At 40.4% G+C, this 22,949-nt stretch overlaps 1 protein-coding gene across 4 annotated transcripts in view; it reads right to left on the reverse strand.

Annotated features, from left to right (window-relative positions):
- INPP4B (inositol polyphosphate-4-phosphatase type II B) overlaps positions 1–22,949 on the reverse strand; it is a gene marked incomplete at its 3' end in the record, with an annotated part of 192,740 nt that overhangs the window by 13,337 nt on the left and 156,454 nt on the right. For all 4 annotated transcript variants that reach the window (XM_084263374.1, XM_084263375.1, XM_084263372.1 and 1 more), the window contains 2 exons: positions 21,435–21,547; positions 15,570–15,724 (listed from right to left, as the gene is read on the reverse strand). In XM_084263374.1, the coding sequence (XP_084119500.1) occupies positions 15,570–15,724; positions 21,435–21,547 (268 nt within the window). The remainder of the gene's footprint in view (positions 1–15,569; positions 15,725–21,434; positions 21,548–22,949) is intronic.

A 22,949-nucleotide genomic window follows, 5' to 3' on the forward strand; every position in this document is an offset into this window, starting at 1 on the left:
AAGGAAAGAGCTGTCTACCAAACAACCACTGCCCTAAAGAGGAGGCAATTCATTTAGAAAGCTTCCTCTCCCTCCTATTCAAATTATTAGGAATCCTACTCATAGGAAGTTTTTTTTCAAAAAACAAATACATCAAACCACAATGGTAGAAAAAATAGAACAGTTATTGAAACACTGAAAAAAGGTTTTGAAAAAACTTCTACACATCTATCTACTTAAAAAGGCTAAATATATACAGAATTCAGTGTTCCCAAAATTATATAAGCTAAAATAACTCTGCGTCCAGAAGTGCCATCAAATTAAAAAGTTTATATATATAAACAGCAATTTAGGATAAAGGCACTTCAAGTACACTGCTTAATGGCTTCTCCTGTCTGTATAAACAGGGAAACCAAAAAGTGGACTTTTATCCCCAAAATATCAAAGCATGAAGTAGCTATTTTACCATAGGAACTAGGCTCATAAAGAACTCAGCCCACACAAGAGCTGAAGGTTAAACAGCAATTTAACAGTGTACTTTTAACTTCTTTTACTTTTTTTTTTTTAATAAACATAGCTTCTGGCTTCCCTGAGATTCCACAACACTGAACAAATTGGTGTCTGGTGACAAACAGCACAGGGAGCACGCTGATGCCAGGAGTATCTCCCCCACACTAAGTTTTGCCCTCCTACTTTTATTTTACCTTTAGCTGTTTGCTAGGATAGCTACAAAATACCCTTCCAAGACCTGATGACCCAAATCCTTCAAAGGCAACAGCTCCTGTATTCCCTAAGCCAGAGTGGCAAACCTTTAGGTACAACATTTTATGGCCCAGGCTTCCCATATGGCTACAGAACACTAGCAGGATGATCCAGAGCCCCTAAATCAGGGGCTTAACCATCCCCCACAGTGCATACTGGGAACAGGAATTCTTAACCTAGGCTGTTCAGACAATAGCTATCTAAAATTTTATGACAGAATCAGTTCGATAACAAGTGTTACAGTGAATTCAACGGGCTATGGAAAAAAATTCTCCAACAGTTAATTGCCTAATGTTTTCCTCCCCCTGATCTCTACAGAGCTTTATGATCTCCAACCCATGCTTGGGCTACACATTGCATCGCTGCAAAATGAACCACACAAGCCTCGGATTTTTCTTTCTGGGACCATAAAAATGGTTGAACATGATAGCGAACAACATAAACTTTCAAGTTCACTTGTCTACCGACTACTTTTAAAGAACAGTCTTGATTTGTCTCTGTAATGCGAATAAAAGGGGAAAAAGAGAAAGATTTATGCGTAGGTAATAGTCTGGTTTGGGCTATGTTAGAATGTAGTACAGAACATTAAGCTTTGCAACAAGATTAAATGTCTTTTTATTTCTATTTTGGCATTCCATACCCAATGGAGTATGGATAGCAAGTTTAAAGTTTTTATTTTTGCCATAAAAGATCATATGACTTTTTCCTCTCCATTGTAATATGTATTTCATTTAATAAATTTTATAATTAAAAAAAGCCCTACTAAAATCACTTCTCTATCCAAGGATTACAATTCAGAGGGGGTTCATTTAGTTCCATTAGTTTTAACATCTGCGTTTCAACTTGCAGACAGCTTCAAATGCAGCTATTGAGGTAATACATTGCTTCATTTACAAAGGAAATTGGATGCTTAATGTATTTTGTAACACAGTAATAACAAACCCCTAGTATTTGCATAAAGCAGCCCACCAGAACAGCAGGTGTTGGCACTGTCTGGGAAAAGGTCTTCTGACTTTTGCTAGCCCAGCGTGGGCTCATTATTCCATCTGGTTACAGATTATCAGAGATCGATCAAGTCCACACTACAGAAAGCCCCATTTGGGAAGGTTTGTTACCTTGTCGGTGCCTAGAAAAGCCAAAAGCATGGAGTGAGGATGCTTTTCAATTGGACTAATTGCGTGTTCATGAATTGCTGGCTGGAAAGGACCGATCACAGCATGATAAATGTCTGTGTTCCATCCCTCTCGTGCTTATGATACCGCTGGTGGGGCTGCCTGGAGTGGGGCACAGCACAGGGCCAACCTTTGATGGCAAATTTCTCACCAGTGTTTTTTGTTGTAGTTCCTTTGGCTTTGCTATTCCAGTTTTATTTCAGGGGAAGGCTGGCTGGCAGCGAGTATGTGGCACAAAACAGTATTTCAGAAGAGACATATGTGTCCAAATTGAGAGAATTTGAGGGAGACGGTGGCTGTTACCACCACAGTACCCATGAGACTTAACAGCTGGGATTGGGAAATACGTTTATGAGTTGAGCTTTCCAAATGGTTTTTGTCGGTTTGATCATTCTCTGTTTCAGAGGATCAGTCTCTTTGCCTTATATACTCATCATTTCCTAGAATTACCACATCATGATAGTAAAGATTATCTTTTTTCTTTTAGATAGGTATTTAGGTAGATCTGATTCAAAGCTACAAGCTGAATTCCAAATGTTCTTACTATGTTAACTACAGCAACAAGGAAAGGAGTCAGGTTTTAATCCGCTGAGGAGACACTCTCAGAACAGAACCATGTCTGGAAAATACCTGTACTGTGCCTGAGCACTTGTATAAGCATGCAGTATATAATCAAACCCACTACCACCTCATTTCAAGTTCTACCTTGGAATTAAACTTAAATTGAGACTGAAATGAGTTTTGTTATCCTCATTGTGCCGCACAGAGGAAGATTCTTCATAACAGCAGGAAGAGTGATTGCCTTTGGAACTGAAAAATGAGTTGGAGATACTTCTGTCACAAAATAATTTTTAGAAAAAGTTAGTTAAGGCTAAAAATACCTTTCTAGACTACTGTGCCATGTGTCTGCTCAGCACCCTCTTACAAGTGAGTACTTGTCTGGAAGTGAGAAATAGTGTCTGATGTGAAAAATGCTAGTATGCTCAAGTCTCATGTACCTCCTTGAAACACTGAGAACAGCACCTCTGTCACATCGTATGAAGTGACTGAATTTTCCCAGCACTTCTACCTCAGTAAAATCTTCATCTACAAACGAGAATCTTCACCTGAAGATAGTAAAGCTGCGGGGCAAGACAGAACAGGAAGATCTCGAGTCTTCTGGTTAAGTGTTAATTGCCAGTCAAAGCACACAGAACAATCAGAAACCACAGTGATACAGAACTAAAGCAATCTAAAAACTCTTTCTTGTGTTGTAGAAAAATTTGCAGAGTTTGTAAGCCTTTTAAAAACATTCCTTGCAGTCACACAGTGGAACAGCAGCATGTGACAAAATGCAGATTCCTGCTATGTTTGTGCGTTTGCTTTGTGCTTATGTGTGAGTGCACATTATGCGCTACACCACAGGGACCAACAGACTCAGGAGGCAAACTCTGCTGATGCAGTGTTGCCTTGATGAGGTGCCACCAAAAGGTGACTGAAATCCTCCCTGGCTGGAAAAATATTTTACTGACTTTTAATCTACCAGATTATAATTATACAAATCACAGCCAGCCAGCAGTTTTTCACAGAGCAAAGCAAGCATGAAGCGTAAGGCCATATCCACCCTAAGGGCTTCAGGAAACAACTCAATTTTCCCCTCAAGAGCAAGCAGGAGGAAGCAAGTGGCAATGAGAGCACAAGACAGTATCTTACAGAATGCAGCAAGACAGGTTATGTGGGCAAGACCCAAACCTACGGAAGTAAAATGCACACCCTCTACTTGGTGGCACCTCTTGGGAAATAAACAGCACGTACATTTTAAGAACAAATTCAAGTACCATCTCCATGTGGCAAATTATGTTAATCTGTGTAACAGAAACGTCAAACTATATCTAAAGCAACTGTCTAAAATTCTCTGCTATACAACTGCAGCAGCAAATTTTTACAGAGAAAGAGGACACAGGGAGCAACCTTCTCCCCTAGGCAGCAGCGCAGTAAGAAAGCAAGCAAGGACTTGATCTGGCACGATGTGGAGGGAGGACTATCCCCCCAACACTCCCTCAGGCAGCACACATATCGTTCAGCAGCATTCCAGAGGGAAAGCGGCTTAAGCTGTGCAGCTGGCACTGCTGCACATGGGATGGCAGCATGAACCCAGCAGCAAAAAGAGCGGGAAAAGAGAATCCCTCGCGTGCGGGCTGGTGACTGCCGGGAAGGCAGGGAACCTTACAAGCACTGCTATTGCACATTTGAGTGCAGCGTTTAAATAAAACTTTTAAATAAAGTAAACCAGAGAAGGAGAAGAGTGTCTGTTTAAGGAAAGGCAGATGCAAAGTCCATTTCCAACAATGGAAAGGACTATGGTCATGAGTAAGAGACCTGACATCTCTATACCATCTTTGTCCCACTGACAAGTGAAAAAGATATAATTGCATTTCTTTATCTCACCCTCTGCTTACCAATTCTAAGCTTTATGAGTTGAGAGCAATTGACGTAGAGACGTGTTTGCAGATCTGCTCAAATCTTGGCTCTTAACCTCCACCTGATACATTCTTAACTAGCGCTGATTAAATGCAAGGCGTTTGGTGCATGTGCAGCTTACCGTGCCAGCAGTGGCTACCTGGTGCAGAGAGTGGATAATACAATACAAACAAGGTATTTGAAAGTTCTGTGTCTTCTTCAGGGAACAAACCCTAACTAGGTCTTTTGTTATTATAAGGTCTTAAATGAGAGAGAAGACATTTTAGAAATATCACAACACAAACTAGCAGCAATATATAAGTAGGATAGAACCTGTTCTAAGTACACACGGGTGACAAGGTGAAACAACAAACACCGAACATGGCAAAGATGTTTTAAGACTCATGAATAAATGTTATAACTGGTTAGAACCATTATCAGCAAAATGTTGGAATTCTGGAATTCCAGAATCAAGTCATGGTCCTTTGAGAATGAGGTATTACTGTAACTGCTTCTCTTGTAAAGGCACTGTGATGCTACTTTGATGATTTCAAAACCAGACAATAATGCCTTTGACAGAGTGACAGTTTAGCCATTTTTATTAACTTCCCTGAGGCATTCAGTGTAGCAGCCATTTTATTAGCTGAAATAAACTTACGATAGGGATTACGCCAGTCTTGGTTAAACTAAGTGAGCTAAATAACCTATCAAACAAAACCCCAAACCAAGCCAAACTAAAGGTGTCAAGTTTTATTTCCTGGATGAAATGTATTATGAAAACTATTCTGCAACAACCTCCTCTGTAGTCTTCTACTCATCACACCACCACTCGGCAGTTTGCTGGAAGATGCTCACAAACCCTTCTGCTGCTGATTACTCTGTATTCTGCAGATGCTCCACTGTCAACAGTTATGAATGAGTTATACGTGGGCTTAAGTAGTAGGAAATAAATCAACAACTTTCGAGCAGTGAGGAGTGATTTTTGCAAGATGCATATAAAAATATTATTTTGACAGAAACGGATATTTTCATCAGACCTGCCAGTTTACCCAAGACATAGGCTGTTAATCAGATGATCCTAGAGCAAGGTCTTTCTTATAAACCTGCAACTACATGATCAGTTTGCTTCTTAATCCCTTCCTTTTTTTTTTAGCAATCCAAACAAGCGCTTCACATCTGAAAAAGCTGAGTATTGACTGGTGTGGATCTGTGGCTGAGGAGAAAATATTTATTCTTTTGAAGCAAGGTATAGCTTTTTGATCTACTGCTGGTAATAACTAGCTGCTGCCTTTTTAGTCTGTCTTCTTGCAGAAGCAAAGGTTACAAGGTTACACCTTAGTGCTTGATGTAAGGGGAAGGAAGATGTGACTGTGTAGTCTTGCAACCTTCGGACACACTGACCGACTTCATCTAAACTCCAGTGAGGGACAAGAAACCTCAAAGTTTATTACTTTGGGCAAGAAAATATACAGTCAAGCTGCAGAGAGACATGTCAAAGTGGGAGGATGTAGCAGGAAACTGAAGCTACTTATATATCAGGAAACCCATACAAAGAATGAGAGGTGTAGAAAGAGATTCCTTAGACATGCCCAACTATGGAAAAACTTCAGTTGGACTTCAGACAATCGCTCCCCCCAAAAATATGTAAGCCACAAAAAGAGAGACACAAACCTGACCTCATGCTCCTTCACTGAGCTAAATACATCATTCTGGTAAGCTCTAGCTCTGCCAATAACAGTATTTATATTAAAATTACAGATGTTCAGAATATTTTGAGTTATCAAATTACTCCCCAAAACCACTAAATTTTCCTCTAAGGAATAAAAAAAGAAAGGCTATAAATGATTAAAAAAAAAATGATACCCCTCATACCGCAATACTATGAGAACCTTTGCACAAGTATATGTGAAGCTTCCGGGTACCACTGTCAGACATATCTCCTGCCTCATTAACAGGTAATCTAACAGGGAGGCCAGATCATACACCCCAAATATTTCATCCCATGACAAAAGGTATGGGAAACAATTCCCTTCCAGTCTATGTGACTGTAACCTTGGCTAAGCCTTGCCTGGAATCCCAGGAACCTGATGCCAGGTGTTTTCCATCTGCTGGAAGAAAATATGCAGAACGGCAATAACCAGGGTGGAGGGAGAAGATAAGCTGCCAGGGAAGCGAGTCCAGAGCAGGGCACAACAGTGGCACTGCAGCTGCACAGCCATATCAGTGCCCAGAGTCTCAGGCACTGGGAACATACATTTACAGCCACAGCACCACTAAGTCCCAGGGCTACAAAAGCCTCTCCAGCTGCTACAACGGTCAGATTCAACTGTCAAGTGATTTAGCGATGTGTTCTGTGAGGACTCCAACCCTTCCTTTGCATGGACTTCCTTATAAACACTTACTTCCTATGCATGCAGATTATAGATGCTTAGGCTGTTAAGTACGCAAGTTCCCAAAATTACCTCCCAAACTTCTCTGTGAATGACCCAAAGATCAGGTCAGCACCATAACGCTCAGGCTCTGTTACTGGGTGTAGAATTGTAGAATGGTTTTGGTTGCAAAAGACCTTCAAGATCGAGTTCAACCATCTATCCAACACCAGACCATGTCACCAAGTACAACACCTACCCTTCTTTTAAATGCCTCCAGAGATGGTGAGTAGTTTCCACCAACTACAGATCACATCAGAGAAGTAAGAAATCCATAGCAAGTATGTAATAGTCCAGTGGAAACACCTTTGGCCACTCCAGGGCAAACAGCTACCAGGACTTGCACTGCAAGGAAATGCTGAGGAACAACTTGTTGCTGGCTATGGCAGAGGAAGTCTGCCAGTAGTTGCTGTAGTGGCAAGGACACAGTTATGGAATGCCACTCACCAGATCAGAAATGCCGCAGAAAGTAACAACTAGAAACCACAGCTAAAGCTCACTCCTGAACTGAGCTGAGCACAGCTACTGTCAAAGGAGCTGTTAAAAACCCATAGACCAGGGTGGTACTGCAGGGAGAGAGACTGGGAAAAACCCACTGGAAAACAGAAATACAGCAGCAGACCAAAAAAAGTGAACAGGGATGCTGGATGAGAAGATGATTATTTGAGCAGGGGGTATTCCTACAAAAGAAGCAAAGTTGGATGAAGGTTTTAAAGGAGCCTAAATCAAGTGCAAAAATAGACCTATGGGTGTCTGTTACCTGCTTTCTGCATAAGCCATCTACAGCTGTAGCCTGACACTGCCTTCTCTTTCTCCTGTAGAAATACAAAGTCTTCTATTACAAAACACCCTTTCCACAAGAGCAGCCAGTTGCTGCTCTTTTCTGTGTCCCCTCCAACTTCCCCACCGTCTGTACACGGCTGGGCCTGCAGGAAGTCATGAGCTCTCCCTACCCATGTTGGATTATTTTGAGAAGAATATTGTTTTAGAGGCAGATAAATTCTTGAAGAGATTGGATCTGTGATAATTTTAACCAGCTATTGTATGCTATTACTACCCGCTCACTCTCGTTTCCTGCTCCTTTCTTATCTAGATTTCAGACTTGGCAGCGATGCTTCTCCTGAGAGATTTAGCTGTACGTGGTCAGCGCCGCGGCAATTCAGCTGTGGCACAAACTGTCTCGACAAATAATAAAATGCATGCAGGACTTTTCCCAGACACATGCTCTCAGAAAATCTTAACAGAAGAGAAATAGAGGAAGAAACTCAGCATTACTCCTGGTAAGTATGATGCACCTGCTCTCTGTTTTCAGGTAAGACCGAGTCTTTCATGGAAGTTCTGAATATGCAAGAGCATCAGCAGTAAAGCACCAAATGAACGAGGCAATTAACGAAGTCTTCCACGGATGACTAGGAGAATCTCAAGAGTGAACACCAAAGAGCATTTTCAGGTAATCTTACTGCTTGCATAACATATTTGCTTGGCCATGGCAGGCAAAGTCCTAGAAAATTATGGTCCTGTAACCTGTGTATGACAAAAGTGACAAAAGCACTTTACATTTGATGAGACTTTTTTAGGAGTGTAATTAGCGTGAGCACTTCCCTTTATCTTTTGGTACTTACTCAAGATGTAGTGTTTAAATTTGCTGCTGCACTATTAAGGGTCCAAAAAAAGACTGTGGTCCTAAATGGGAAAGCAAATTTATTGGATAAAGTTTCTTTCATTTGGCTGGTTTTGAAAACTAAGTGATCATAGTGTGCACCTGGCAATTAATTACAGACATTTCTCACTGTCTGTACTGAATAATTAAAACATTCAGTGAGAGGAAAGGTATGGCTCAATTCCCTATGCTCTCCTTTGGGTCAAGATACTGCATATACTACTATGGGCTAGTTAACAGATTGTTTACCCCACTGATATCCTGGTGAGAGACAAAAAGTACAGATCAGAGTGGAACGCCACAGAGTGAGGTGAGTTTTGAACAGAATTCCATTAAATCTTGTTCTCTTTTGGAGAGCTGTGCCATACACAAACTTAAGTCACAGGGCAAGGACTCCCTCCAGAAAAAAAGATCACAGGGAATCCAAGTTTGTTTCTTGTCACAAAGCTAAAACCCAAACATGGTCAAATATTGCCAATGGATAAGGAACATCTTTTTCCCCCACCACAATTAATACATTAGTGTGTTTTACTGCTGTGTTTTACTGTCAGGTTCTGAGTCTTCGTGAAGCACCCACCCTTCCTACATAGCCAACAAAGGCCTCTCCCACCTACCACTGGTGTCAGAAGTTGCAAACACTACAGACTGCACATGGTACTGCCTTCCCCTGGCACTGATGGGAAAGCTAAGCATTTACTTCAGAAATTCTGCTCTACCGCCCGCTGAAGAGCCAAGCGTGACGTAGCCTGGGTCACATCTCCAAATATACCTTCCAAAGAGTGGCAAAGGTTTTACTGTTTTCCTTTGAAAACTCCCTTCCTCCCCAGTGATTAGCCCAAGAATATTATTATAGGATCCAGGGCAAGGGCAACTATAATTAAGATTACACAATGCTTTCCATTGTGATTTTTCTTTCACTTGTTACTTCATTTTGAATGGATAAAATTGAAAATTACATCATTTAAAGAAGAAATAAACGACAGCTGGCTTTTCCCCCCCACCTTTTTTTTTGAGATGATTATTAGTACCCCCTTGCTGAAGAGCAGGATTTGCTATTCTGCACCAAGGTAATATAAAAGCTATGAGAGAGATTTAACAATTGTAAGAGCCGGCTCCTGCAAGAATCTCCAATCACCTTTTCCTAACAAAGACTTGTTAAAATTCAGCAGGTACACACTTTGAGGATTCAATTTATGCTGAATGTCTGCCAGGTCGAGGGGTTAGACAAGGCTTTTCCCTGCTGTTCTTCTCCCTGGCAGCTGATGACCGCTGCAATATGAAGCAAAAGCAATGAGGCGGGGGGATGGCTCTGCTGCTCTCTCTATACGGTTAGGGAGGCCAGCGCCCAAGCTCCGCGGAAGAGAAGACAAAGGCAGCCACACTCATCACAGAGGAGGAAGGAGCAAATGGAGGGAAGTATTCCAGTCTGGTGAAAAAGAGGAAGATGAGAAAGCTCTCAAGAGGGAGTTCTCCGGACTCTGTCTGGGTGTTGACCAGGAAGAAGCCTGAAGTGAGTATCTGGGGAGAAGCTGGAGAAATGAAGTACAGGAGAAACGAAACTTCTGTAGTCAGCTAGAGACATCCACCTGCAAAATATGGACTTGAACATCTGACCCCAGTGAAACAGATAAATGTATTACCAAACTACTGCCAATTTTACCTAATTAATTTGCCCATATAGAAGCCTGAACATCATTGATGACCTTCCTGTGCCTGACATGGTACAAATAAAGGGTATTTGGGTTTCCTTTCTTTTTTTATCTGTTGGCTTTTTTCCTTTTAGTCTTACAAACCAGAAAATTGATTTAAAGGCACTGTATGAAGATGAATTCTGTGAATTTGAGCACTTACGTTAGAAAACTTTAGATTTAACAGAGCCTTTTCTAGTGTTTGGTACTTTGGCTGGAATGGTTGTCTGCAATTCTCCTTCTCCTTCTAGAAGGATGCTCAGAAATAGACCTTTATTCTAAAAGACCCCAGTGAGGTGCCAATAGCATTGATTTTGTGAGCATTTCCCTCCATATTGTTTTCTGTTCCTCTGCACACTGTTGCTGTTTATAAAAGGAAATTTAGAAAACAAAATTAATGGTGGTTCAATGCACCAAAATTGGACCTTGCTGTTAATTTATGCCAGGCCTGTTTCAATATATTAGGCAATGTAAATATTTCCATCTAAGTTTTGGAACTCAAAATATAAATGTTCCTAAAGGAACATAGAAGGATGGTAAAAATCTGTGTTGGAAGCCAGGCTGTCCCTTTTGTTTAGACTGTGCTAATACTCTCAGAAAAAATAAAGATGAAGGAAGGTCAGATGGACTAGAAAAAGAAAAGGTTAGAGGAGAGAATGAGCTGCTGCTTCTGCATTGACCCCTCATGCACGGTATCTAGTGCCACAAGCTCACAGGAGCAGGGTGAAAGCTGGGAGATGGGAGAAAGGCAGAAGCAGACTGTACATGGATCCCTGTTGCTCATCTTGTCCCTTTTCTCCTGCTTCCTAGTCCATGTAGCAGTCACAACACTGATGGGTTGGTACAGCCCCTTCCATGGCCAAGGCCCATGTCATCTGCAACCATGGATTCCACACAGAACATATGAAAGGCCCTGATGAAAAAGCCATTGCAGCTCTTCCTCCTTCTCAACTCACACATCTCCAAGATGACCTTTAAGAAGAGATGCCCTCAAACAGCTCTTTAAAAGAGCTTCATATTTGCTTCATAATTGGGCCATGAAAAGCCCATACCTTGTTGCCAAGGCCATCCATTCTTTGTATTTGTGCTTCAATCAGATTTTTTATTATCTAAAATAATCTGCAATGACCTTGACTGCTGCTTCAGGTGAAAAGTGTCCCCTACATTGAGTAAATTTTGTATTCAACGTTTGAAATATCTGACAGGTATTGTGCCCTGCTAAGAATGACGATCAGGCTAAAAGCCTGGAGGCTTTGCCGTAGACAGTGGATTTGTCACTGCATTTTCTCTTTTGAGGCTTTAAAGGAAACATGCTCGAAAACCAGGAGATTCCGAGGCTATTCACCACCCAAGGCCTCCCCAAGGGGCCCCGTCACCAAAACATTAAAATTGAATAGGTTCAGAAAGGAAAGAAGAAAAGTAAAAATCAGATGAGCGTTACAGGACTGCTTCAGAGCGTGCTGCCTCCCAGGGTCCCACTGCCCTTAAGCAGTGGCCATCACTAAAGATGAAAAGTAGGAATGTGAGACAGATACTGCACCAAACTCAGGTGAATCAGTTTTACCTCTCTTTTGTCTCTGGGAATACAGTTAGCATTGAATGACAGGAAATAGTCTCATGCTGGTGAAAGAAAAAAAGAAGAAAATAATATTGATGACTGCAGAAGAATTATGATTTGAAAGTGGAGGCAACATTACAAATAGGATTTTAACATGATGCAGATTGCAAGCACTTGATTCAGAGGGGATAATACACTGATTTTCCTCATTCTGCACTGCGCATGTCACAGATCGATGGAAGTCACATACACATAGCAAGGAAGCTACAGTACGTAGCATTTTTTATGGAATGGCTGCTTCACATAGACATCAACTACAGCACCATAATGGCTAGAGTTACACCCATAAGACAAAACCGTACTGTACGGGCCAATGCTTCAACTCCTGTCAGCATTTCACCACATTTTTCATATGCTAAAGGGGATAACTAACGGAAGGATTTTTGTACAGCTTTTTTTTTTTCCCCTCTTTTTCATAAGAGGCAGTAAGCATCATGTAGTTTATAATGACAAGTCACGGATTGCACTTACAAACTGAGTCGTTAAATAACAGCTACTGGCAGTTTGTTCCAAGCCAGCCTTGTGCAGTGTACAGGGAAGCAAACACACTGAAACATCTGAAATCACCTCTGCTTTGCTCCAAATTCAAGGGACATCAGAAATGCTGAAAAGCAGCTGCACACAGAAGTCCAGCAGAAAAGCAGAAACACAGAAGCACACACTTTCCTTTTACAACAGCCACCAAAGCTGTGTCAGCATTGGCAGGAAAAGGATAGAGGTACATGGGCACCTTTATAATTTTCATATCTCAAAATTACCACGTTTCCAATTGCCATTTACTTCTACAACTCACTTTGTTTCACAGTACTCTCTATCTCCCACTGTTAACTCTTGAAAGAAGCCTTTCAAAGATCAATCCAGTCTGTTAGGATTCTGGATGATAAAATTGACTTTTTCTTGCCTGCTTGTTCTTTCGAAAGGCTTAGAAGTGATTTGTTGCAATCAGCATAACAGGATTTGATTGACAGTTTAACTAAGTGAACCCAAGAAGATTCATCAGGGGAAAATTGCAAAAATTCTAAATTAAAGAGCAAACAGTTTTTCTCTGTCTGCTCTTAAAACAAAATAGGTTCTTTTCAGCGTGAAAATCATTCTAAAAGCTTCTAGACGTAGTCAATGAAAAGCTTAGAAAGCACAGCATAATCTTTCAAATAACACTCTGCAACAGTAACTGAATAAAAAGGAATGACAGAAGGGCAAGCATCAAACGACTACCAAACAAGTCTGTTGACCTCATTCATGCCAACCTCAAAAGACATAGCTGCCAAACTTCCCTTGAGTCAAATACAGGAGATTTAGTTGAAGCACCATTATATCTCTTCCTGTGGACATTATAGCTTCTCCCTCCACCCACACCCCAGCCTTTTTCGCAGAGCTGTTCTCTCCTTCCCAGTTTGCTCTCTCAAATCGCATCTGCCTACCAGAGAGCCCAGCTGGCAAGTCCTTGCCACACCACCCAGTCAGTGGTGGAGAGGGAGGAAAGCCTGCGTTCCTTCCAGCATTGCTCTGTAAGCACCTCCATAAGCACAGATGGGCAGGGAGGAGGGAGAAACAGTCTCTGCTGAACATCTGTAGCAACGAAGATACCAAAAAAGCACCCAAAGACAGCTCTTGAAGTTGTCTGACCAACATTCAGAGGGAGCACCAGAGAGTTAAGTACCAAGGATCCCCATCTGGCATTTTTAGTCTTCTGTTCTAAATTTCTAGCCTTTAACCCACCAGCTCATGAGAAAAACAAGGAAGTTGGCTGCTCATTTCTTTTAACCTCCAGTTGTGCGAGCAGATAGAAGAACAGCGTTACACAGACACAAACACAGGCCAGCAATTGATTTATTGGTTATCTGAATGGTCTAGGTTGTTTTGTACACTACTGCCTCTGCTCTAAGTCCCAGACAATCCTACCACCCAAGTCAAAACTATTGTTACCTTCCATCCAACGCAGCAACTACTTCAGTTCAAGGCTGTTTCAAATTCATTTGCGGGACATTAGCATGAGAAAGCTTTTCTCTGTTTAAAACTACAGCAAAACCACAGAATTAACACTTTGTGATGGTGCTTCAGTCTCACATACCCATCTGCTCATTTATTTTTTAACTTTGGTCCAGATTTTCTGGGCTCTTCACCATTCTTCTGTGACCCCAGTTTATGGTTCTCTGCAAATATACCTAACGTGTTAATCTCAGCTTTCAGATCAGTTGCATGACATAAAAGCACTCAGATTTGCTTCCATTTTAGTCTACAAAACCCTACAAGGCTTTTGTACTGGCAAGTTAGTTTGTATGAATACCAGGGCTCTTTTTAAAAAGCAGGTTTATATCTTTCAAAGTTTTCCAATCTACTACTCAAGGCTATTCTAGTGTAATAATGATTTCACTTCATTAGTTTGCCTGTATCTGGTAATTTAATGTAGTTTACACACTTTTGTTTTCATTGGAGACATAAAAGAAAAAACCAAATCACAACATATTTGAAATGCCAACACAAATGAAATTTAACACAGCAAACTCAGAAAATATTCATTGATGGTAAAACACAGAGTTATGGAGGACTGCACACAGGCCATTCACTTGCTGAAATACTGCAGACTGAGGGATTTATGCAAGCTAATGACACAAAATCCCAGGCATGCCACAGTTTAACAGAGCACACTACACTAGCACCTTGCAGAACAACACCTAAGCCATCTCAGGTCTCTGACTCAGTTTGCAGACATTACTTTTTTGCAGTAGAATACCAGTCTTGGTCAAAAGACAAAAGGAGTCTACACATGTAAACCTACATTATTAATCAAGACATTAAACACCTAATCTGACAATACTCAATATTTGGATCAAGAATTATCGATTGCAGACTTTAATCATGATCATTTACTTCGATGTGATCTTTGCAAATCAAACATCCAAACAATTGGTGTTTTGCTTCAGTGCAAGGTACAAGCCAGATACTTCTGTGCAGGCTGATCTGAATATTTTCTACCAGTTTTGCAGGGATCTTATATTTGAACTTTGTGGGTACAATTTTTTAATTTTTATTAAAAAAACGCAATGTGGTACTCATTAAAGCCAGTGATTAAAGTTTCTTTAAAGAACATAGTGTGTAGACTCACTTTATGATCAAAACTTGTTTGCTTAATGGTTTTGGGTCTTTTTCATTCATCAAAGCTTCAGATGATCAGTAATCTTTACATCTTTTAATTACACACTCCTGATAACATCAGCCTCAATTTCTGCATAGTTGTAATTTAGAATATAGCATTTGTTTTTTATATTTTTTTAAGCACAGTAAAGATTTTCTCAGACATTAGTGGCAACAACCATCAGTCCAAACCTACTTGGGTGTTTCTTTAATTTTTAATAACATGAACTAGTAAGAATTGCCATCTGCAACAAATGCTTATTGTGCTTTCACAAAATGTGTCTGAATATGAAACAAATTTTTTAATAAGTTCACAAACATTTAAAAAATATTCTTAAGCCAGAAAACTTTTTTTTTTTTTTTTTATATTCGGTCGTGGAATGTTTTTAAAATTTTAAGCCTTGTGAAAGCCTAAGAAAATATTAAAATAAAGGCTGTTTACCTTGGTCAAATTCAACAGCCAGTGATGTGGCACTTACAAAGCTTCACCTATCTGTCTTGGAAACCGTTATTTAGTGAGAAAACAGGCAGTGGCAAAGACCTTGCATGCAGATGTGATGACACACTGACACACTGCTGGCCAGTTCTCTGCCAAATCAGGACTGGGGCCTATCCTGCTTTTGCAACCTGCGCCGTAGTTACTGGCTTAGCTCCAAATGCAAGGGACATGATAGCATCTCCACATACCTTCTCATACAATCCAGTGCCCGAATAAAGAAGTCTTTGTGAAGCTGATGCTCGTCCCTCAAGATGGAGCACTGCTCCAGCGTCACCGACATGGATGTCCGGTCTTTGGCACTTTTGCAGCAGGTGAAACGGACTCCATTCAGCTTACGGCAAATCTGAAACACAGGCAGATGTCAAAAAATTGCCCCCATCACTCCTCACACTCTCTCCACGCCCGACAGACTCTGAAACTCCCACAAGTTTGCCATCCTGACAATGAACACAGAAAATGACAGTATTTCTCAAGGAGAAAATAGCTATTAAAAGGCAGCAACTCCAACCTGAATCAGAAGGCTGCTGACATGTGTCTTTGCAGTTAAATGGGTTATTAGCCCTGGCTTGGGGATTTTTATATTCTCAGGCTTATACCAATGCTGACCTGACACAGAGTCACCAAAGGTGAAGATGCTGCGCTGAAGGAAGCCGTAAATTTATCTTTTGTTTATAAATTCATAGCATTAACACTCTACAGAAATAGCACCGAAAGATTACAGCTACTGATCTATAGCCCATTTCCAATTTGTCCAAATGACTAATTTTAAAAGCAGATCTTCGGGGCTTCCATTAGCAGGACAAGCCTACAAATAACCTGCTCACTGAGGAAAAAGGAGCCTTTATTGATTGGAAAAGAGTGCTGCACACAATATCGTACTGCAGTTGCAATCAAGTCTCTCTCCTGTGCACTCCAACACCTCCCTGACAAGTGAAGCAAGTAACTGACGGTGGACTCAACAACAACAAAAAAAAATCTACTATTCTTAGCCCTAAGCAATTTTAAGGCAGTCTAAAATGTCTGCACACACTACAGCTTACAAAACCATCTCATCCAATTTCCTGAACTTGAAATAAGAAGCAGTTGTGTTAGCCTGGCCTATAAAAGGAAAAGTTGCCTCATTTTTTCCTCACTTTGTGACAGTCACCCCCTTCAATTAAAGCCTAATTTTCTGACCACCTAATGAATGCTGCAAAAATGAAGAAAAACTTCGAGCCTTTTTTAACCCAGACTCGTGACCAAAGAGGACCAAGAACTCATTTCCAACAGGTAAACTGTTGAGTGTGTGACCCAGAACAATTAGAGCTTAACAAATCCAGGAAGATCTTTAGGAAAAGAGAGAAAAATATGAGCTTTGGAAGAAGGGGCAGGTGTCTTGGAACGACTATAAGAATTTAGTGAGATCATGTAGGGAGAAAGTCAGAAGGGCTAAAGCTGAACTGGAACTCAGGCTGGCCTGTTCTGTAAAAGATAATAAAAAGTCCTTCTATAGATATATTAACAGTAAAAGGAGCGGCAAGGAGAATCTCCAGCCCTTATTGGATGCTGAGGGAACATTAGTGACAAGAGATGAGGACAAGACTGAGGTCCTTAATTCCTTCTTTACCTCAGTCTTTAATAGTAAAGATGGATATTCCCTGAATACTCATCCTCAGGAGCTGGATGACAGGGAAGGGAAGAATAATAAAGCTCCCATGGTTCAGGAGGAACTGATTAGCGACCTACTTGGCCAGTTAGATATCTACAAGTCAATGGGGCCAGATGGGATCTACCTGAGGATGCTGAGAGAACTGTCATATGTACCAGCCAAACCCCTTTCCATCATCTATCAACAATCCTGGCACACTGGGGAAGTTCCACTTGACTGGAGGCTGGCAGATGTTACACCCTTCGGAAGGAGGATCTGGGGAACTACAGGCCTGTCAGTATGACCTAAGTCCCGGGGAAGATCATGGAGAGGGTCATCCTGGGAGCTGTCATGCAGCACATGCGTGATGGCCAGGGGATCAGGCCTAGTCAACATGCGTTTACAAAAGGTAGATCCTGTCAAACTAACCTGATCACCTTCTATGACAAGGTGACCCGCTTAATGGACAAGGGGAAGGCTGTGGATGTGGTCTACCTGGACTTCAGTAAAGCCTTTGATACCGTTTCTCACAGCATTCTGACTGAGAGACTGGCTGCCACTTGACAGGTGGACCCTCAGATGGGTTAAAAACTGGCTGGATGGGCAGGCCCAAAGACTGGTGGCAAATGGAACCAAATTCAGCTGGAGGCCGGACACGAGTGGCATCCCCCAGGGCTCAGTCCTGAGTCCGGTCTTGTTCAACATCTTTATCAATGACCTTGATGAAGGGATAGAATGCTCCCTCAGTAAGTTTGCACATGATACTAATCTGGGAGGAAGTGTTGATCTGCCTGAGGGTAGGGAGGCTCTTCAGAGAGATCTGAACAGACTGGACCGATGGGCTGAGACCAATGGGATGAAGTTTAACATGGCCAAGTGTAGAGTGCTGCACATGGGACATAACAACCCCATGCAGCGCTACAGGCTTGGGGGAGACTGGCTGGATTGCTGTCAGGCAGAGAAGGACCTGGGGGTGTTGGTTGACTGCAGGATGAACATGAGCCAGCAGTGTGCTCGGGCGGCCAAGAAGGCCAATGGCATCCTGGCTTGTATCAAACATAATGTGACCAGTAGGTCTAGAGAGGTAATTGTGCCCCTGTACTCGGCATTGGTGAGGCTGCACCTCGAGTACTGTGTCCAGTTCTGGGCTCCCCACCATAAGAAGGGCATTGAGGTCCTGGAGTGAGTGCAGAGAAGGGCAACCGGGCTGGTGAAGGGGCTGGAGGGCAAATCCTATGAGGAGCGGCTGAGGGAGCTGGGGATGTTTAGCTTGGAGAAGAGGAGTATAGGTATACTTTACCCTGAGGTACTGCTTCTGTCCCTGGACAGTCATGGCTATAATGGTATCAAAGGAGAAAATGATTATGAGAAGAGGCCAAGGCAATAAATTAGTTAAGCCTCATCCTAAAGACCTTCTCAGCTTGGCTATCATGTTTTTACTTGGGATCTTGCAGGATCAAACTCAAACACAATCTTCATAAGCTCACTTTAGCAAATAAGTACTTTTTTATCCATTAGTTGCATTCTCAGAAATTCTACTAAAATCAAGGGCTCAGACAATCCTTAGAGCCCTTAAGGTCTTTGTGATACCATGCTAAGGGCGATCTCACAAGATGAATCCAGGCAATTAATTCAATCTAACTTTAAACCCAAAGAAGTACAGGCTAGTAAAGAAGAATCTGTGTGTTTCTTCCCTCCTATAATTCACAATTTTATAAATTAAATCTGTTTAAAAATTTGGAAAGTTTCATAGGGATTAATATAATTTTTTAAAGAAACTATCAAGTGGTGAAAGTATAACATTATGAAAGTAGTCAGCTGCTTAACTGAAGAGATTAATTCTCTTTACACTAGTCTCTTTTGAAGCCCATGAGTCATTGTGACTATTCAAAGTGAATGAGTCATACGAAAAAAAAAAGCAGGTAATTATTCTGGATGAGTGATGGGAGGGGAGGGCTAAATCCCAAATCTGGGCTGACAGCATACACAGTGCTGGCTAGTGAAAGGCAGTTTTGAACCGAGAAGCATTCCAGGAACAACAAGCAAAGGACAATAACCACAAACTTATTTTGTATTGAAGTACTTTGCAAACATCTCAGTCATTTTAAAGTGGATTAAATAGAAAACAATCTGTTAAGTTAAATAAACAAATTAAGAAATCCTTAGATTCTGATTGAAGGAGAAATGTAGGTTAACCTGATAGGCTGGCCAGATAAATCCCCACACTGACTCAGTTAACTAAGCAGCAGTAGTCAAACAAAGTAAATAATTAAAATGGTCAAACACAATGGTAGGATGCTCTAGAAATCTAATAAGGGACAATACAAAATATATGGTAGTATCATCATATCAGAACACACAACTTACAATTAGTGACCAGCCTGAATTTTATCCTAAATTTTGCTTATGTCTTCCCCACATATATTAAAGATATAGGAGAAGGAGAAATGGTCTTTGCATTTATTAGAGCTTTAGAAAGTCTCCCTTATGAACACAGATTTAACTGATTAGAATTGTGATTATGTCTGAAGAGGGGAATGATAAAAGCGTATAAAACCATGAAGACTACAAAAAGGATAAATCAAGCCTGGCTATTTCTCCAGATAAAGGCCATAGTTTAGGAAATAAATATATATAGCAACTAAATCTCTGCCCCATTATATCCACAATAAGAAATGTTTGTGATACTGATTTGCAAAAGTTGACTTTTAAAATTCAGCTGTACTCTTCATGGTCACACCAGGGCTTACCCACAGGTCCAGTTACATATGCATATGCAAGTAGAATCTTACACATCTGTGGCAGTAACGAAGCGATAGCCTTACAGCGGGAATCGCGCCTTTCCAGTAAAGGCACGTAACATTGTGTAACAGTGTGTAGATTGATGGGTCCAGAAATACTCAAGGTTACAGTAAGGTAGTGTAAATAGAATACTGTGAAGGAAAAAACCTGGAAGTTTGCACATCAAAAGAATGCTTTTTGCCATTAAATTATTTTCAGGGAACCCTGAATAGATGGTAGAAGACAACTGTCTACATCCAAAGATTAAGTAAATTCTGTCACATTCTTTGTAGCTCATTTTACACTGTCCTGAAATGATTTACCTTTTACTTCTTTAAAAAGCAATGTTTCATAGTAATTGCAGAACTGGTACTGCAAGAAAAAGCTTATATTTTAACTCACAACAGATTTATACCTCAATACCATGTGATAATATTTATTAACCACAAGCCAAAATGTTATTAGCAATATAAAAAAAATATAGCAGTGTTTTTATACAAAGACATAGTTAATGTCTTGTTCCTGCTGATAATGAAAAGTCAGGGAAAATTTTATTAATATTTTGTTTGTGTAGATATTTATTTGCCTTGAAGGGTAGACACGTTTGAAAGTTCCCCAAAACACAAGGTCTTGCTTCAGTTTCTATAGATAGCTAAGAGTCAAATCTCTGCTTCTATAAATGGGCAGATACCCCAACAGCACTTCTCTAAATCAAAGGCAATTACCAGGTTGAATTTCCCATTCCTGAAAAGCTTGAGCTCTTTATAAAGATCTAAGGGTTGTTTTGTTGCTGGGGATTTTTCCCAAACGTTTGTGCAAAACCCACAGAATTGGGAAGCAAAAAGGAATTATGTGAATAAAGCAAACCAAGTATTATCTGTTGTTTGATAAATGTTTTTCTTTGTGTTCTCCCTGTGCCTGAATGCCTGCCCTTTGCATCATGTCTAGCTTATTTTGTGTCGCTATCAGTGCCCTTTTGAGTGGCTGTCTTGGTGCCACTGGCTAAAAAAACCCAACCCAACCCATAATTGACTAGAAGCTGTACTGATACAATTAAATTCTTATTTATAAAACATAAGGACCTTAATTAGAGAAAAATTAAAACTTGAGTGCAGCAATATTAAACAAAAGCCAGAGCAAGTAGTTGTGCTCTGCATCATACTCAAAGGCTTACGGACACTACGCAATAAAAGGAAGATATTTTGAATAACCAAACTTTATATTATGAAAGAATGGATATGATTTTAAACAGGAAAGAAGTGAGAAACAGTAGGTGAATAGTGTGCTGCCTGTCGCATATACGGTGATCTAGTTACAGCTCCGTGCAATCACCCAAAGAACGGATTTCTGCCAATACTAGGGGTGAATGGAGATACCTCTGCCTAAACCCAAGCTCAGTTAAAGAAAAAGCATGCCCCAAACCAAAACTAAACCTTTTAGGCAACTCACTGAAATAAACAAAGAAGTCCTGCACCTTGGACAAAACAACCCCAAGAAGCATCACAGGCCATGGACTGCCTGGTGAGGAGAAGCTCTGCAGAAAAGGGCCTGGAGGATGTAGGGGACAATAAAGTGACCAAGACCATCCCTTGCTTTGAATTCTAGCCATTTCTATCAGTTGAGAAAGTGAAACAAGGGAGCTTACCGTTGCAGCCAGCCACATGATTTCTACATTCTTTCTCTTTTTCGCCTGGATATTTTGATGGAGATTTTCTAGCAATCCCTTTAAATCATTTTGCTCTTGAAAATGTGGTAGACCTGGGGAAAAAAGATGATAAGGCTGTTCATTATAATAAAGCTGTGCTGACTAAAGAATACCTGTATGAAAAACCAAGTCTAGTATTTACAACCTTATTTCAGAACACAGGATGGAAAGCATCAGCTAAACATTTAAGGAATAAGGAAACCTTATTTCTTTGTAAGTACAAGGTTTTCCTCTCTAAGATCATCACCATGGAAAATTAAAGTGTCTTCAACATTTATCTTACAAAAAGCTTTCAAATCTCTGCTGTAGTTCTGTTCATCACCTATTCTAGACGGTCAGTGAAAATGAGTAAATAAATGAGTTGTTTAAAACCTGCTCTGATGGCAATTTAATTTGCTTTTCTGTTTTAAGTTTATACACAGGAGGGTTTTGTTCTAATGTTACCTTTACCTTCATTAGTTTTGAAAAGAATTAAAATAATCAAAGTCTGGTTTTTGGAATGATTTCTTCTTATTGTAATGAAGTAAGAAACTTGGTAATAGTTATCACCAAAGAAAGGCTCAAAACCAGTTGAAACATAATTAAACCAAATTCATACATTTTTTTCAACAGGAAAAAGTGGAACAGGAACTCTGAGGGGAAAAATCCAACAAACAAAACCACTCAAGCCCCAAACCCTACGATTTATCTTCAATTCAAAGACTAAAGATGAGGCACCTACTAATGCAGGTCAAAATTCATTCTCCTAACCTGATCACAGCTGGAATGATCTCTCTTAGCAACAGGCTTTAACCTTTTATCTCTAATGAGTTCTGTAGTTTCCCTTATTCATGATTCATAGTAAGTAGTAATTTAAATTTACTCAAAAGGAACTATTCTAAAAATGTCTAAGTCGCCTTACCCTAAAACTGTGCTGCCAGAAAGGAGAGGGGAAAAAAAAAAAAAAAGAAAGTAGAAAATATACATTGAAACTGGTTTGGTAATAATCATAACAAGGATTGTATTATGTGTGTATTAGAATTCCTGATCATACAATTAGGGAATGCAGAGCACGTAAAAATACATCACAACCTGCTAGACTATTATACTTATCCTGCATCTGGTTCTTTAAAACACACAGTGTAAAATGAGTATGCTAAAAAGATGCTTCCAGATTATGAGGATGGATTACTAAGTAAACATTTTATTGCTTTAAAGCAGTTTTCCTCTGGCTCATAGCAGAAAACGCATCATCCCAGAGAGATGACTTTACCATATGTAAAGCAAGATTCTCCTAATTTATAATATTGCCAAATGAGCTGCATCCTGACTGGATGTGATCGATTGCTTAAATTCCTTGTGTGACAAAGCAGTATTGAATCTCAAATCATTCTCACAGATTGTAAGGGAGAGAAGCCTGGAAGCATGAAACAGGTGCACAGGCATTCTGTCGAAAATGCATGTGCTGCTACCCGT

Source organism: Gallinula chloropus (assembly GCF_964237585.1).
Source record: "Gallinula chloropus genome assembly, chromosome: 4".
Taxonomy (NCBI): domain Eukaryota; kingdom Metazoa; phylum Chordata; class Aves; order Gruiformes; family Rallidae; genus Gallinula; species Gallinula chloropus.